At 36.0% G+C, this 16,426-nt stretch overlaps 4 protein-coding genes across 6 annotated transcripts in view; 3 read left to right on the top strand and 1 right to left on the bottom strand.

The window, feature by feature from the left end:
• LOC142341528 (33 kDa inner dynein arm light chain, axonemal-like) overlaps positions 1–16,426 on the bottom strand; it is a 110,884-nt gene that overhangs the window by 29,330 nt on the left and 65,128 nt on the right. For both annotated transcript variants that reach the window (XM_075392530.1, XM_075392539.1), the window contains exons 3-4: positions 12,114–12,351; positions 11,630–11,758 (exon numbers count right to left, since the gene is read on the bottom strand). In XM_075392530.1, coding sequence (XP_075248645.1) covers positions 11,630–11,758; positions 12,114–12,351 — 367 coding nt within the window. The remainder of the gene's footprint in view (positions 1–11,629; positions 11,759–12,113; positions 12,352–16,426) is intronic.
• The window catches only part of LOC142341517 (protein O-mannosyl-transferase TMTC4-like), a 114,754-nt gene that overhangs the window by 57,951 nt on the left and 40,377 nt on the right, over positions 1–16,426 (top strand). The gene's annotated exons all lie outside the window — the stretch shown is intronic.
• Positions 12,884–15,185, top strand: LOC142350571 (uncharacterized). Its single transcript, XM_075402432.1, has 3 exons — positions 12,884–13,209; positions 13,852–13,980; positions 14,865–15,185. Exons 1-3 carry the CDS (start codon positions 13,150–13,152, stop codon positions 15,000–15,002), a joined length of 327 nt encoding a protein of 108 aa, XP_075258547.1. The 5' UTR covers positions 12,884–13,149; the 3' UTR covers positions 15,003–15,185.
• LOC142344249 (platelet-activating factor acetylhydrolase-like) overlaps positions 15,134–16,426 on the top strand; it is a 27,240-nt gene continuing 25,947 nt past the window's right edge. The window contains exons 1-3 of the mRNA XM_075395816.1: positions 15,134–15,142; positions 15,400–15,517; positions 15,803–15,899. Coding sequence (XP_075251931.1) covers positions 15,134–15,142; positions 15,400–15,517; positions 15,803–15,899 — 224 coding nt within the window. The remainder of the gene's footprint in view (positions 15,143–15,399; positions 15,518–15,802; positions 15,900–16,426) is intronic.

Below are 16,426 nucleotides of genomic sequence, written 5' to 3'. Positions count from 1 at the left end.
TGCAGAGATGGTAACGTTCGTAATTAAAGCGAATCGCCACTTTGAGTTCTGGCGTTCCTGTGTACAGGTTTCAATCAAGTCAAACTTTCCAATTTCAATTTGAAGGTTGATTAAATCGTTTTTATTGCTCAACAAATGCGCCCTATCCAGAAGTAAATTATTATCGTGCGGATAATAATAACGGTAGTCGTTGTTCTCTACATTCTGCAACAGGAACCCCAAAGCTAGGTTAACTTTTGCAGCACATTTGAGATTTTCAAAAACTTCATCAAGTTTTTTGTTGATTTCGTTGGTGTCCAATTTCGATAAGCTAAAGTTGAAAACTTCTTGTCTTCCATGCTCAGCGTGCACATCTGCCAGTAAATGCTGACATGCTGCTAATTCCTCTTTCAATTTTTCACTATCTTCATTCAACTCATCAATTATTTCACGGACACGGGTTGTGTTTAAGCTCCCAACTTTCGTGTTAACTTGGTGTATCTTCCTGCGATGAAGCTGCAGCGAGTAGAAACTTGGAAAATCTCTCTGACAAACAACGCACTTGTTTAAAGTGTTACGCTTTTTCGATCCATGCGATTTGGCAATATGGTACGATAGTTCTGCCGAATTTTTTGTTGCAAAATTACAGTTTCGTTTCTTGCAGTATAAGGTACCGCTAGAACAGGTCTTTCTATGGCGAGCAATGTGATATTTTACTATAGATTTTCCACATTTTCCACAGCTGATCTGTAAATGTCGTTCTTTTGCAGGCATATCCCAAAAATTAGTACGTGACTAAATATCGGATTAGGAAAGATAAATTATTTAAAAAAGATTTAAAAGTCAACGTTTCTATAGAAATTCGGTAAACAAGTGCTTCTCCTGTTCCCCAAAAATTTAATGTTTTCTCATGACGATAAACAAACACAATAGTTGAAACAATTAGTCTATTTACTAAAAATGGATTTATCATGTCACCAACCAATCATAACAAAAATTGCATAACATTGGAAAGTTCCGTCAACCTTTATTTGTTTACCTAATGTCTTCAGAAAGTTTGTTTACAAGCCATAAGGTTGGAACGATTAGTTATGTTACTAAAAATAGATTATATCTCAAGTCGTCAACTAATCAGAACAAAGACTTCATAACTTCGGAAAGTTCCATCAGACTCGATTTATTTTACTAATGTCTTCGGAAACTTTGTTTACAAGCCATAAAGTTGGAACCATTAGTTATGTTACAAAAACGGATTTTAATTCAAGTCGTCACCCAATCACAGCAAAGTTTTAAAAACTTCGGGAAATTGCGACAGCCATTATTTGCAAACATAACATCAACAAACCTGATTTGTTTACTTAATGTCTAAACAAAATTTATTTAAAAAGCAATGAAAACAACCCAAACTTTCCTCAGGTCAAAGATTGTGGAACTTCGGGAAAATGCGACAGCTTTGTTTTAATTGGGGAGCGTTGTACAAACCAGACAGGCTTGATTTGTTTACTTAATGTCTAGACAGAATTTGTTTACAAGCAATTAAAATAACGAAAAATTTAATGAATTTTCATCTTAGAACGACCTTGAAAATTTGTTTACACAGTGTTCTCAACTAAAACCCACTAATTCATAGAGGTAAATCATCATTTGTTCACTCAGTTTACTCTCTTACTATGGTTGAAGCTATGTACGAAAACAGTCCCGAATACTTCAAAAAGTTTCAAAAACGATTCAAATACACTATTTGCGACACAGAACCAAAACTACAAGATTCTGGAATAGAAAATTATGCGTACGGTTATCATTCATCTTCGACCGTTATTGATGGTTGTTCCTTTGGTTCCAGCCATTGGCATCTTATTTTTGAGGATACAAGTTTAGAAGATAAAAATGTTTTTTCTCCGTATGCTTCTGTGCCGATACCTTGTCTCGTGACCTGTTTCAAATTTCTTATTTTGCCTACTGAGAAAAACTTTGTTACTCGTGGTGCTTTTGTTTCTCGCTTACATGTCGCTGTGGAGTATTTATCAAAGTTTAATCGTGTTTCAACCAACAAAACTAAAAAACAACTTCCTTTGCCCAATCCTGTGAAAAAACTCTCAACCATTACTACAACTTCTAACAAACATGCTTCTACTATCCCCGATGTAACTATAAAACGATTTTGTCAACTAATGCATGGTGAACATTCATCTTCTCTCTATCAGATTATGGATATTCTTTTTAGTGGACAAGGGAGTTTTGTACGTGAGACTTCAGACTATTTAATGAACTTCCAGTTCTGTAAAGATTCTAGTGTCTAAACTTAAGCTGTCATAGAAAAATTTAATTCAATTTTACTCCATATGTTTTACAAATGCTAGCAATTGCTATTCATTTACATCTGGTACAAAAGGAAATTTACTGCTATAGAAATAGTGCGCAATATAGATGCAAAATAAACCACACAGTTGTGAGTCTGCTGATTGCAGGGGGGATTGAATATCTCTTCTGTGCTCCATAACATCCATCATCATATGCAAATTAGTACATTGCTGTAAACGGGAGAAAATATCTTTGTAGGCAGTCAGAGGTAGTGCTAACGGATCTGCAAAGTATAGTACGGGGTATGCGTAGCGTTTGGCAAGCATCACCCAATGCGTTCCAAAAGAATCAGCTCGTGATGCGTTTACAATTATAAAACTGTTAACAGGTAAATTTAATGGATAATTGTCAGCGGCATAAACACCTCGAAATTTGTATTTGAGATGCTTGCACTTTTGAACTTGAATATAAATTTGATCTTCATCCATTAGTATGCGTTCATAGGCAGAATATTTTTGGATACGTTTCTTGCAGAGTCAATATACACCGTAGATGATTTTTCACCGAGGAGGAAAACTTCAACGTTGTTTGTTAAAGCTGTATCAAATTTTAGCTCGACCGATATAGACGAATTTGTTAGTTCAGGATGAATAAAATCATGTGTGGCTTCTTGCGTACTAGTCAGGTCGAAAACCATTATAAAATGGTTTGAAAATTCACTCAATGGTATTCCATGACCGTTTTCTACATAGGCTAATGCGCTCATTGAAATGTAGTACAAACGCTTGTTGTCAATTGTTGACATTGGTGTACCGGCTGTAGCGAAACCGTTTTGGAACACTGTAATCTCACGCAGCCCAAATTTTCGATAGTTGAAGGGATTTACTGTGTTAGTTCCAATGAAAGCATCACCAGCACACAATGCAATTATAAGTCGTCTTATGGGTTCTTTTGTAAAAATATCTTCGTGCTTCCAACTTTGCTGCCCCGTTGTTGCAAGAAAAGTTTTTGTTATCACTTCATTGTATCGATATATTGCAGGTGTTCTCAAAAGTGTTTTCTCAGTGGCTCCGACTACGTTGTCTGATACAGTCATCTTTCTAACAAAAAGATTGGCTTCGTCAATTTTTACTTTGTAGTTTTTGCCAGCTGCTTCACTTATAGTGGCAAAATCATCTTGTGACCTTCGGAAAGAAATTCTCAGGGTAACTCCGCTTACTAATTGTTTTTCGCATGAGAAAAAGTCAACAGCTAGTTTTCCATCAAGAGTAATTTGAGCTGATTCTCTCGCAGCCTGCTTTCTTGCATCTTTTAATGCATTAACAATTGCGCTAGGGTTTGCTTCATACTCATAACCTTGACACTTTAACCAAGTCTTCTTTGCATCCGTCCCGTGCGAGAATTCTGTTTCCATGAAACTTTTGTGAGCATAGTGTCCATTGGCAGAAGAGATTTTTATTCCATTTGCAGAAACAGTGCAGTCAGCAAATAGGGAATGAAGAACATTATTCACAAAAAATGCGGCATCAGTATTAGCGGGATCACCTGCGTCATATCGTAAATTAGTTCCATCGACATTTTGTATTCGGCATTTGATTTCCAAATAATTTTTTTGCAAGACTATGAAATTGTTGCGATCACCTACCACTTCAAATTCAAGTGACGATCCGGAGGGAGAATAAAGTGGCCCAGTTTTTTGTTCAAATGATTGATCAAAGGTAACAAGCAAAGGCGGTTTTTCAAATAAGTCTAATGAGCTGTGAGTGGCTTCGGAAGGTATTACAATATTAGTTCGCATTTCTGACCCGAGAGAAAAAATCCAGTCGACTCCTTCTTGGCTTTGGTTTTCGAGAAATGATTTTTTTAGTGGAACGTTTTTTGTACTGTCGAGGTTTAGCAAAGTGTTGTCTTCGACGTCTAATAGCTTGCCGGCCTCGTGTTATGCGTGAATGGAGAGAACCACCAATTTGTTTGCGGGCTGTTTTTGCAACCGTGCTTTTTAACGCCTGCTTTGCCGACTTTCGTTTCGTTGCTACTTCTACCAACTCAGGTGCACCCTGCACTAAAAGCTCTCGGCCAATTCTTTTGGCAGCGGGCCATATAATTCTTCTTGCCAATGGTAGAGCAACTCTTCCAATACCTGCAGCGAGGGCTCCAAAGCCACTTCCTCTTTGACGATAATGACCGGAGAAATGTGGCATCGACTGTGATGCTTGGTTGCTGTAGTAAGCTTCCATTTCACTTGATTTTTTGAAACTTTAAGCTTACTATCTTTTTTCCTGTTCCAGTAAATGAAATGAGTTTTCCGGCTTTGTTCCTCAACTCCACTTTAATGTTTTGAATATTGTTAGAAAGTAAGGGCTTGTAATCCAGAATTGTAAATGTCTTGTGATGAATAGGTGTAACAGTGTTTATGCTGCCGTTTCTTAAACGCCTTTCGGTCTCAATGATTTTAATTACAGGAGCTCTCACGTCTCCAATAATTTGATATTCTATAACGTCTATGTAGACAAAGATTAATTGTGAGCCACAGGTTATATCAACTGGAAAATCACTTTGGTGTCTATTGAGAGTTTTGTGTGATTTGTATCCAATATGAATGTATCCATCATGCGAGTTGTCTTTTATACCCTTGAAGCCTAGAATTCTTGGAACTTCTTCGTTTTCAAATGAAAAACCCTCATTCGCTCCGAATTGTAAAACCAATTTATGAGTAATTTTGTCAAAAGTAAAATCAAATTGTTTAAACTGAGCAATTCGTCTGAGTTCATCCATTAGTTGATCCAAGCTACTGTAAATGCCTTTGCGAATTTTTCTGAGGTGTCCACTGCGATTATTTGAGGCGTCGAGTTCCACTCCCGAGTTTTTATAAACGACTAACCCGTTTGAATTGACGTTGTTGATGTTTGATGGGAAGGATATTGAAGATAAAGCTACTTGCCATTCTCCATCCAAAATAAGTGGTTGAGATAACTGGTTACGGAATTTTGCCATTGTGTTTTCACCAAAAACTTCCATTGATGCGTTGGATATTAGGTCGATTGTGAATTCTTTGGCGGGATTCATTTTATTCATCTGCAGTAATTAACACGTTTACTTGGACTAATTCCGGTTCATAAATTTTACCTTCAATTATAACGTTGTTTGCATCTATATGATTGTACGTTGGTGGACTCACGGTAGCAATTTTGAATATCGTAAAAACTTTGTCTGTATAATTTTGTTTATAACCTTTTCTGAATTTTTCGTCGTGCTTGGCAATCCTAACAAGGTCTCCTTTTTCGTATTTTGGTTTGTACTTTGTTGTGTTGATTGCTAATGATATTAAAATTGGTTCATGTTTTTTGAAAACTTTATTAGGTGCTAAATGGGTTACCCGGTTAACACGACTGTTTATAGTATTTACAAACTTGGGTAAATCTTCAATATATGTCCAAGTCCACTTTTCTTCCAAATATTTGTAAATGATGTTTTTAAGCGATCGAATGTTCCTTTCTGCAAATGCCGACTTGGTTTCGCTTTCTGTTGTATATAAATGAATTCCTTTCTTTTCACAAAATTTTTTGAAATCTCCTTTGAACTCTGATCCTTTGTCTGTCCATACTTTTTCTGGTTGTTTCTTCTTGATCATTTTTTGAACGCTTCAACAGCATCTTTTGCACATAAAGCTTTCATTGGTTGAACTCGTAAGTAACGTGATAAAACATCCACAGCCACTAACAAGTATTTTACACCGTTGTTGTGTTGGGCAACTTTATCCATATACGCAACATCGACAGACCAGATTTCATTTATTCTATATGCAACAGCTTTCAGTCGGGGAAAACTTTTCCTGAATTGTCTGTATTTTGTGTACGGGGCTTTCGACTGAAAATAGCGAACAATTTTGTCTCTGGTGAAACCGCTAGCCTTCTTCAAGTTAGCAATGCTACCAAATGCAGCACTGCCTTTAGTGTACAACTTGTCTAACTGTTTAACTTGATAGGAAGTAATTCTCCCAGGGGCTGGTTGGTTTGATTTCTTTTTCTGCCTCTTCAAAGTTTCTCTGGTCGTTGTCAGAAGCTTTTTTTTCTTTCGCTGGGATTTTGAAGCAACTTCTTTGTCCGACTCATATTCCAAAAATTGCAGTCTCTCTTCAGATGATAAATTTAGAAACTTTTTGGCGTATGTGTTACAAGTCAAATGCGAACCAATATCGAGATGCGTTAATACACTGAATTGTTCGAAAGATAGTTTGCAAGTGGTTTGCTGTAGATTGTAAAGAAACGTAGCAGCAAGAACTTCTGTATTTGTACCATTATTAAGCAATCTCTTTGATGAGTCCAAGGAACCAGAATCTGATTCCTCTATTATGTCCAGTATTGTATTCGCTCTTTCAAACTTTATCCCCTTCAAGATTCTAATATCATTCAGCACTCCTTTTTTGATAGTCGATGTGTTGTCTGTCGTAAATGATTTCGCCATAGACTCGTTTATTGTACTTCTATCATCCACTGAAGCGTCAGTTTGTTGTTCTGCATCCTGTTGCGAGGCAGAAGGAGCTGATGGTGACTTGTTTCTCTGGAGAAGTGATATCTGCTTGGCTGGATTGTGAATATTTTTGTTGCTGAGTAATTGAGAGACATGAGGTTGTTCTCTTGTATACATCTGTTTAGGTATTAACACAAACTCTTCAGTATGCATTTTGTTCTAGATATTCAATGCAGGGTAATGCTATGAGTTGAATGAGATTGTTGCCCGAGGGAGATCGAATTATTTTTAACCGTTCAGTTTTCCCTACTTTCCTGTTCGAAAGTTGACGCAGAGTTTTTTCAAATTTTTTTAGTTCTTTTTTATTGACTGGAACAACTCCAGAGAGTACGTTCATCACACAGTCACTCAGAAACCAAATGAAGTCGCCGTCTTTAAGTAACTCGGATTCAATGTTGGAGTTCTTGTTTGTGCTATTTGCCCATTGCTTGAGCATAAGCAAATGTTTCCTTTTCATTCGTAATTGGTGTAACAACGGCTTCCTCCGAAGGAATGTAAAAAATTGAAGGATTAGGTCCAATAATATGTGACGCAAATCGTAAACCCTGACTGGTTTTGGGATCGAGATCAATAATAAAATGTCCAAAGTTGCTAGTTTGTATGCTTCTTTTATCAGTTGGAGACAATTCAACTGTTTTCCAAGATATTCAATTTGTTGAATGTCACGAAGCGACTTGAATAATATTATGTGTGTTGTATTCAGATCAATGGTTCTGGACCATTTGCTTTGATGGAACAAATTATGCTTGACGTATATAACATGTAATTTGCGATGACGTCCTGAGGTAGCTATTTTTACAAATTCTTTATCGTTGAAGATTTCTTCACATGAATCGTCATAGATAAGCAGACAATGTGATAGATTTTTTGTTATACCAAAGCCTGAGTATTTTAGAAACTCAATACCTGGTATAACTTGTTGCATATCTTTGAAAAGGGGTTGGAACTCTTTGTAAAAATAATAAATTTTCTCAAAACGTGGATAAAAGGTCGAACCTTTTAGCATCCGAAACAAGAGTTCTGTTTAACCACAACCACTTGGTCCTACAATAGACATGAGTACCCTGTCATGTGTAAGAATAACTTTGTTCATAGTTTGGGATTAGGTAAAATGTAACCAACTAAACTCGATAAGAGAGCAATCCAAATTGATTTCTCTTCACAGCTTTCTGATAATAGAAAGAGCATAGAGAAGCAAAGAATGATCATTAAGACAACGATACTAACTTGAACAAAAAATATTACTTCGGACCTTGGCACTGTTGAATTTGAACAACAACGCCATGGGGGCCTCTCCTTGTTGTTCACATCAAAGACTAAATTACTGATACCGGCGTCAGCCTCGTCTCTTTGATTCATTGGAGAAAAATAATTAATTGAAAAGTGAATTGAAACAAGGATCAAATAAAATGTTAAATTTTTAAATTATTTACTGGGCAACTGTTTCATGTACCAGAACTCAAACAAATTGAAACCTACACTATGACTTTTTATCTCTAGTTTATAACAAACGGTTGATGAGTCATTTTCCTCGAACGATGGTTGATTGAAGACTTTTTCAACTTCGGGGTGCTCCAAGACATAATTGCAACCCATTCGGCATCTCATTAAGTGATATCTCACGTTCTGGTGGTGTTTTTTTTTCAATCTAAATTGAGGAACTTTTTTGTCCGCCCATTGCTTCCAACGTGGGATTCGCTGCTCTTTGGGGTACTGCATAGGCTTCTGGTTTGTTTGGTTCATAGCCATAATTGAACTGATTCTGATGTTCTCGAGCTCTAGGTTTATTTTTTATGTACAGTTGGAAGTGATAGAAATTATCTATCACGGGCAGGAAAGCCCTAAAGCTGTCTAGCTCGTCGGGAGAAAGAGTAATGGTTGCAAAATAACGCTTTGCTGCTGCACTATAAAGCGAGTTGTAACGCGGTTGTTGTGCTGTGTTTGGCTTGTTGTTGAGATAGTTCGCTCGGTTCTGTTGATCACTTGAAAAATTATTCTGTATTGGTGGAGAAGGATCCTGAACTCTGTTGAATATTACAATCGGTTGATCTTCAAGTGGAGTCAAGCAAGTGAATATCTTCAAGTTGTCTGACAGATAAGTTGTTAAAGTTGCTGTGTCTTCTCTGTGCATCACTTTGTGTCCACTGTGAAAATATTTTTGCTTTACGTTCCGCGCAGTGGTTTGATAATTGATCGTTTATTGAACGAAATTTGAATGATGATAACAGGAGGGAACTTGTTCTTCTGATATTATCTCTGAGATTCGGGGGCAATTTAGATCTTGCAGATTATAAACAGTTTTTTGTAAAAGCTTACTGAGGAGCTCACACTTTTCAATGCCTTTGGCAAAAAAGTTTTTCCATGTGAATCGGAAACTGAAACTCAGACAGATTGTTTTCAAATCACAGTAAGGTATATCACCTTCGTCCCAATCAAGACCGTGTAGGTTATTGGTCAGCCAAATAACAGTTTGTCTATCGTGTGCGGGTAAATCAGCAAATTTAAGCGGCGGTTTAAAAAATATTGTATCGTTGTAACTGGAACACAAACTGAGTTCTTTAATAATAAATCCAAGTGACGTGAGGTTGAAACCTTCGAGATCGAGGACAATAATTTTTGTGGTTTTGCTGCCAAAATTTTCTAACATTCCAATTCACGAAACAATTGTGAATGAAAAATTTTCACTGATAGAATGAATAATATTCCTGTCAGGTGTCCAAAAAGACAACTGTTTACTGGTGAGTAACGGAAAGCGTAAACATATCCAGGGCCTTTGTTTCGGCAATCTTTTATAAATCCAGCGGCGTCATGCAGTGCAGCATGAAGTCGTAGCACTTTGCTCCGTTTCAATAAGGGATCTAGTCTTGAATTATCAATTCCAATGAAACCACCATAGGGTCTAAATTTAAGTGCTATTTCTCCGTCAACTTCTGGATCTAACAAAGAACAAGCAGCTACGAAATATAATTGTCGATAAGATATGTGTGTAAAATTTATGTTACCTCTCAGTGATAAAACTTTCTCATGAATGAGCTTGATGTCTTTTGTTCCTATTGTGTTCATTATTTACTGTTTACTGAACGTGAGCGTTTAGAGTTTTTGTTTATAAATCTTTCAATTCTGATTGGTTGTCAACTTGAATAATAAATCAAGCACTCCGATTGATCAATTTACTTTGGAAAGTTTTGTGACCCTGAACATGTTTGGGCATGATCCGATGACTCTCTACTCAATTTATCATTAATGATTTTATACATGTACTAACAGGTTAGTTATTATTTTTTTGGTTTTTGTCCCATTTATGTGTACATTTATGGACATAAGTGATTATGACCATAATTGTACACATAATTACGTGAAAAATTATTTCCTTGTACAACTCTGGTTTTTTTTATCAATGTGTATATTTATGTATGTATGTGTATGAATGTATGTATGTATGTATATATGTATATGTGTATGTATGTACGTATATATGTATGTATGAATGTATGTATTTATGTATGTATGTATGTATATATGCATGTAAGTATGCATGCATTGTGGTGTATGTTTGTGGTAATTGTAATTGGCTGTTTAGCGGAGTGTTTGGGGTGTGGTGGTAAGATGAATGTTGTTGTTTATCACACCAAACGTGTTTCACAACTTCTCATATTGATTAAAAGTGAAATAGCGTTGAAAATTTTTGGACCCCATTTTCATAACATTTCACATTGATTAAAGCCAAAAAATTGACAAAAATTTTTTAGACCCCATTTTGCAAAAATTTTTACAAGTTATTGTCCCCCTATGGGACCAAAATTTCGATTTTCGAAAAAAGTGTTTCAGACAACTTTTTTCACTCACAAAACATGTTTCACAACATTTCACATTGATTAAAGCCAAAAAATCAAGGAAAATTTTTTTGGGCCCCATTTTTCAAAAAATTTTACAAGTTATTGTCCCCCTATGGGACCAAAATTTCATTTTTCGAAAAAAGTGTTTCCGACATTTTTTTCACTCACAAAACATGTTTCACAATATTTCACATTGATTAAAGCCAAAAAATCAAGAAAAATTTTTTAGGCGCCATTTTTCAAAAAATTTTATAAGTTATTGTCAGAACCACAACGGGGGGGGGGGGGGGGGACATTATGTATTAAGATAGGGAATGCAGAAATTGTCCCCTAGGGGGGCACTTAGGGGGACATTTACTGCGAATTTGCGTTAAATGTCCCCCTAAGTGTCCCCCCTAGGGGGACAATTTCTGCATTCCCTATCTTAATACATAATGTCCCCCCCCCCCCCCCCGGTGTGGTTCTAGTCAGCTTTTTATACTACTTATATTGGCTATCATGCAATTTATAGTCAGTCGCTTTTCATCATTCTGACGCAATCATTATCAGTTCCAATTTTGCCATTCTTATGAGACGGAATGGTGTTACTTCGGCTTAATTTTACGTAATCAGTCATGAATTAAAAGACCCTGTTTTAAAAATAAAGTGTAAATATCTTTTTTTGGTTTTTATATTTTGAATTTTGGCCTAATGAAATTTTACTACACCCCACTGTTCCTTTTGTTAGGCTACAATGCAATGCCTTAATCGTATTTTGGGTGCATTTTGTCCGCTTTAACTCGGTTATGGTTTTTGTTGATATACTCTAATCAGGGAATCAAATTTAAGGCCTCCACTGTGCCACTGTGGTAAATTTACTGCAATTAGGGTGAGGGATGGTTAGAAGTTAGTTTTATGTCCACAGATACCAATGGGAAAGACCCAATTTTTACATTCGTGGGTAAGTTCCTTAATTACAGTCTTGGTGATGAGTGAATGGTGACCTGTTGATAAATGTGATATCTCTTGTCGTCCACACCCCTGAACCTGACCCCTTGTGCCTGTAACTCCTCCTCTATACCCCACTCTAGGACTTCTATGTCTTGTCCTGTTGGGGCCACTGTGTTGCACACCTACAGCAAAAATGGTTACTTAACTTCCATTTTTTTAAAAAAATGTTTTTCTTATTCTCTCAAATTTTTGAGCCAGAGCTAGGAAAATTACATTACTTGCCATTTTTTTCTCAATATTTCTAATGAGCTAGAAAATATTTTTGGGGGATTGTAAACAGACTTATTATAGAAAAAATGGAGGGGAGGGGTCAAAACAGGATAAATTTATTTTCGATAACCTTATGATGAAGGGGATCAATGCTTTATTCCTACCTTGATTAATTAAATGACATGTATGTACGTTCGGTTAGTATATCAAGTTTCTTTTATTATTTTTTGGAACACAATTTGACTAATTGGAACCAAGTTGACTTGCCTCCTGTGTGTACATCGTGCCATCTTGACCCCTAATGACCTTAGGAGGGAACACTTCATTCAGTACCTGTCTGGCTATTTGATCACGCGTCAACTGGTCTAGCTTGACTGATTGGCGTTTCGTTGGATTGGCATGTGATATGTCTGGACCTCCTGTTCGATTTACAATACTTTTGTCCCCAAATATGGTAACTGACTCACCAGATCTCACGCATGTTGTGAACTCTTCGTCAACAGTCCTTAAATTAATTTTTGCTATTTTGAAACCTACTGTAATGGTATATATGGAATTTATTGAATGTAAAAAGGACTATGAATTTTGTGCTTCACGAGGCACCACACGACGAGGCAACACTGCCTTTTGATGTTCTCTCGGTTCAGTAAAAAAGTGCAGACAAAAAGTGTAGAAAAACAAATAGTTTTTTTGTTTATCTGATCCAAAAAAAAAATAAACAATTTATGATTATTATTATTATTGTAATGGTAAAGAATTTATCTTAGTTTTACAATGTTCCGGTGCAGGCTTGTCAATGATAATTTTCAGAGGATTCCGTCACTTTCAACAAGTAAGATTTTAAAAAGCCTGTATTTAAATGATCCGCTCGCATTCAGGCAGAGTATTGATTTTAAAAAAAACTGTCATAGAATTTCTCAATTTACCGTAAAAATGTTTTAGTTTAGTTAGGTCATGTATCCGTATCTAAATAAGGCGACGAGGGTTCATCCGGTATCTGGCGTACTTTTTAATGAGCTAAAGTGGATACTGCAATTGAAGGCAAGACATGAGGTCATTTTCATGTTTTGTATTTTCAAAATTCATCACCTTATTATTGCATGTCTTCCTAATAACCACAATTTGACCGATTTCATATTGTGTGCTTTACTGACTTGTTAACCACAAAAAGAAGAGATATACGACATCTTTTAATGAATTCTCTTCTGAATATTGGTTAGCTTACTATTCCTTTGCTTCATTTCAATCATTACACCAACTGCCTTTTTTATATTGTTACGTGGTCCGTTCTATCTATCTATGTATGTTGGGTCTGGGTTTCATCTCCAACTTGATCAAATCCTGCTACCGCAAATGGAAAAAGGCATTGATACATTTGTTCACATCCTTTTGACCTCCAAACAACTCGGTTTTGTTTTGGGGTTTTTTTTTCAAATATGGACAAACTTTGTTTGTCAGGATTGACCTTTTTAAGTTTTTGCTCATCATCGATCTACCGGAATGAAAACATGTGAATTTTATTGTAATGGATTATGTATTTACGGAGAGTTTTATCAAAGAAAAAATTGAAAGAATTGGCTGCAAAATTTGGGAGTCAAGAATTTTTATCGTCAAAGATTTGATTTTTAAAAAATGTCGAGAACTTTTTAGTGTGTAAGATATTGAGATGTGTTCAATGCCCCAATGAGGTGACTTATGATCTCATGAGAGCTTGTAAAATAATTTATGTAAGAAATTCGTAAGATTTTACACGATGACATCTCTTATATCAACGACAAGTCCAACTTCGGAATTGTATATAATATAGGTTATTCAATTGTGTTTTGATTTGTTTCCAATGATTCCGGAATTTTTATTGCGTAAGACTTGAGAAAAAGTCTTACAGTCTTAGTGAGGCAATGCTTTATCTAATTTACTGACCAGAGAAGTTCGTCAGATCTTACAAGAGAAAAATTCCATAATCATTGGGATTTGATCGTTTGTGAACAAAATGTGGCGCAATTAGTTCCTGCGTCGTCATGGCAACCCGGAGACCCCTCGAGGCATCCCGGTGGGATCTGGACCCTTCAAAGTGGGAATGGTTGATGTTATTACTGAACAACACTGTGGTGTCAATGGGCGGATATTTTATCCAGTTATTGGTTGCCAGAATAGAGAAAATACTTAATAGAGAAAAAAGGTTCGAAAAATATAAAATAATACCTTCTTGGGAAAATATATCAATACCATGGCAACGTACAACAGTTGGGTCAGTGAGAGCAAGATTACAATCAATTATAGAGTGAAATTAGGCAAAGTTACTTAACTTTATAGAGTTTAAAGAGAATGAACATATCAGGGGTAAAAAGGTACTCTATGACACTTCATAAAATTCAAATTTTTCTCGTTTACAAATTCACCTATATGTTGTGTGCTATTGTGTGGCGTGCATTGCTAAGACAAGAAAACTATAATTTTGATGCCAGCTGTTCGAGTTTTTTTCTCTCCCTCTCAATCCACTCATTGAATATAAAATTATGGTCAACTGCTCTGCTGAAAGCAATTGCGGCAGCTGTCAGCTATTGCAATGTTTGTTTACAAAAGGAATTAATGCAATATGGAAAATTTCATTTTTAAAATTTAAATCGTGGTTGAAAATCGTGGTCGTTGCCAGGCAAAGTGAATTTCCTGAAACTTCAGTTTTACAGACAAAGAGGATTTTTTTGGCAAGTTTAAAAGCGGCTTGTGTTTGCTTTGCTCTTCATGAATACGACGGTGAATACTTTCTTGAATACTTTTTTGTTTTCTGATAATTTATGCATAGAGTGAATTTGACTGGTTCATTGGAACCCAAGTTGGATTCAGTTGCAGAAAGATTACAGATAGATTGTTTTGGAAAATATTTCTCCTTTCATGTTTAAGGATCATGTCAGTATCTTATCACATCAAACTCACGAAATGTTATAATCAGAACTGTACTTGTTGTTTTACCCACTTCAAGATTCTATGTGAATTAATTATACTGGCAACCATAATCAGATCTCAGATGAGGATAATAACCCTAATCTGTACACTCAATGGTTCTCCAGATTCGAATATGCTTATGGCTTTGCAGGATTCGGTGGACTCAGTCCCAAGATATTCGGCCCTTTGCTCAATAGAATTTTCCAGGAATGAGCTCAGTGTTATACAATAAACTGGTTGCTGCTCTTTGAGCTAAATAGTTTGTAACAACACCTCTAATGCTACAGCGAGAACTTTCGACAGCAGACTATAGTTCAAAGTGGTTAAATGAATGTTCGTGATCGATGTGTTGTGTTAGTGTTGAAGTTATATTTTTGGTGTAGTTTGGAAAATGAGTGACGAGATATTTTACATTCTGGTTTTTTAAAGATTTTTCTTGCATATTTTTGCTGAAACCATTTTTAATATGGTTTCGCTTGATTCAATATGATCTGAAACAAAAAATTGTTCACTGTCGCAATGTGCCTCTATTAAAAATGTAAATTTTAATTGAAAGTTTTGTATTTTTACCAATCTGCTATTACGAATAAGCTCATTCCCTGGAGTATAGAAGTACTTGGTACCAGCTACACCCGGAGCACCATTAATATCTGGCGATATTGTGGAAAAGCTACCAGTGTTGGTGTTTTCTCATGGACTGGGTGGTACCAAACAATGTTACTCAACAGGTATATAGACGGACTGTTTCCATCCAATAGGAAAGCATGGTGCAACTTTTTATTGTTTTTGTTTGATTATTAATGGTAAATAATTGTGGTACTCTTTGAGAAATTGGCCAGAACAAAAATTTTTGCTTTGGTACAAAATGACGAGAGCAAAATATTTGGTAGAATTATTGGAATGCAAATAAAAATGACTACGTAAGTTGATAGCTGATGACGGCGATGAGTCGGCAGTAAGCTGAGAATTAGGTTGTTGTGATATATGGAAACAATTCTTTCTTCTCTGATCAGTTTGTTGCGAGTTGGCATCACAGGGCTTTGTAGTGGCTGCAGTGGAACACAGAGATGGATCTGCATCTTTCACTTACTCCATCGATTGCCTTATGAGGTAAGAGAACACGCTCTGTGTTATCGAAAAGCTATCGTGTGATATAAGAAACACCTCTTCTGGGATATCTTGATTTTCTAACTTTCGTTTTTATTCGAAATGCTAATATGTTATACCCGAACAATCTCGAAGAGTTTAAGGCTTTAATGATAAACAAGGAGGCTTGGTAATATGCGTTCGTGCATAGTTTTCCGACCCTGCTCATTCACATTCTTGACTTAATAGGCTACCAAATGAGGAAGAGATAGAAAACTTTCAAAAACATACATATCGTTCAACAAACCAATAATGGAGTAAAATATTGCCACATAAGAGGGCCGATGAAACTTATTGTTAATAGGACTACTAGAAAAGACAATCATAATACTCAAATAACAAACGTTATATACGACCAAAACTCGATGTCTATATTTTTAAACAATAAAATCCAACTCACATCAAATAAAACCTAAATAAATCAAATCATCCTATACTTTATTAGAAAACATATGGGACCTGTCCTCGATGCAACTGGCTAACAGGTCGAC

This window comes from Convolutriloba macropyga, chromosome 1 (genome assembly GCF_964194025.1).
Source record: "Convolutriloba macropyga chromosome 1, txConMacr16.3, whole genome shotgun sequence".
NCBI lineage: Eukaryota > Metazoa > Xenacoelomorpha > Acoela > Convolutidae > Convolutriloba > Convolutriloba macropyga.
The sequence above is the reverse complement of the archived record's forward strand: the minus strand, read 5'-3'. Positions and strand labels throughout refer to the sequence as shown.

What these genes read in the sequence shown, in the direction of transcription:
- LOC142350571 (XM_075402432.1), top strand. Translation starts at nt 13,150, where the DNA reads ATGTTGGGTCTGGGTTTCATCTCCAACTTGATCAAATCCTGCTACCGC. An exon ending in GCTACCGCAAATGGAAAAAG is followed by an intron (nt 13,210 to 13,851) that starts GCATTGATACAT and finishes TGGCGCAATTAG; the next exon opens with TTCCTGCGTCGTCATGGCAA. An exon ending in ATGGGCGGATATTTTATCCA is followed by an intron (nt 13,981 to 14,864) that starts GTTATTGGTTGC and finishes AACCATAATCAG; the next exon opens with ATCTCAGATGAGGATAATAA.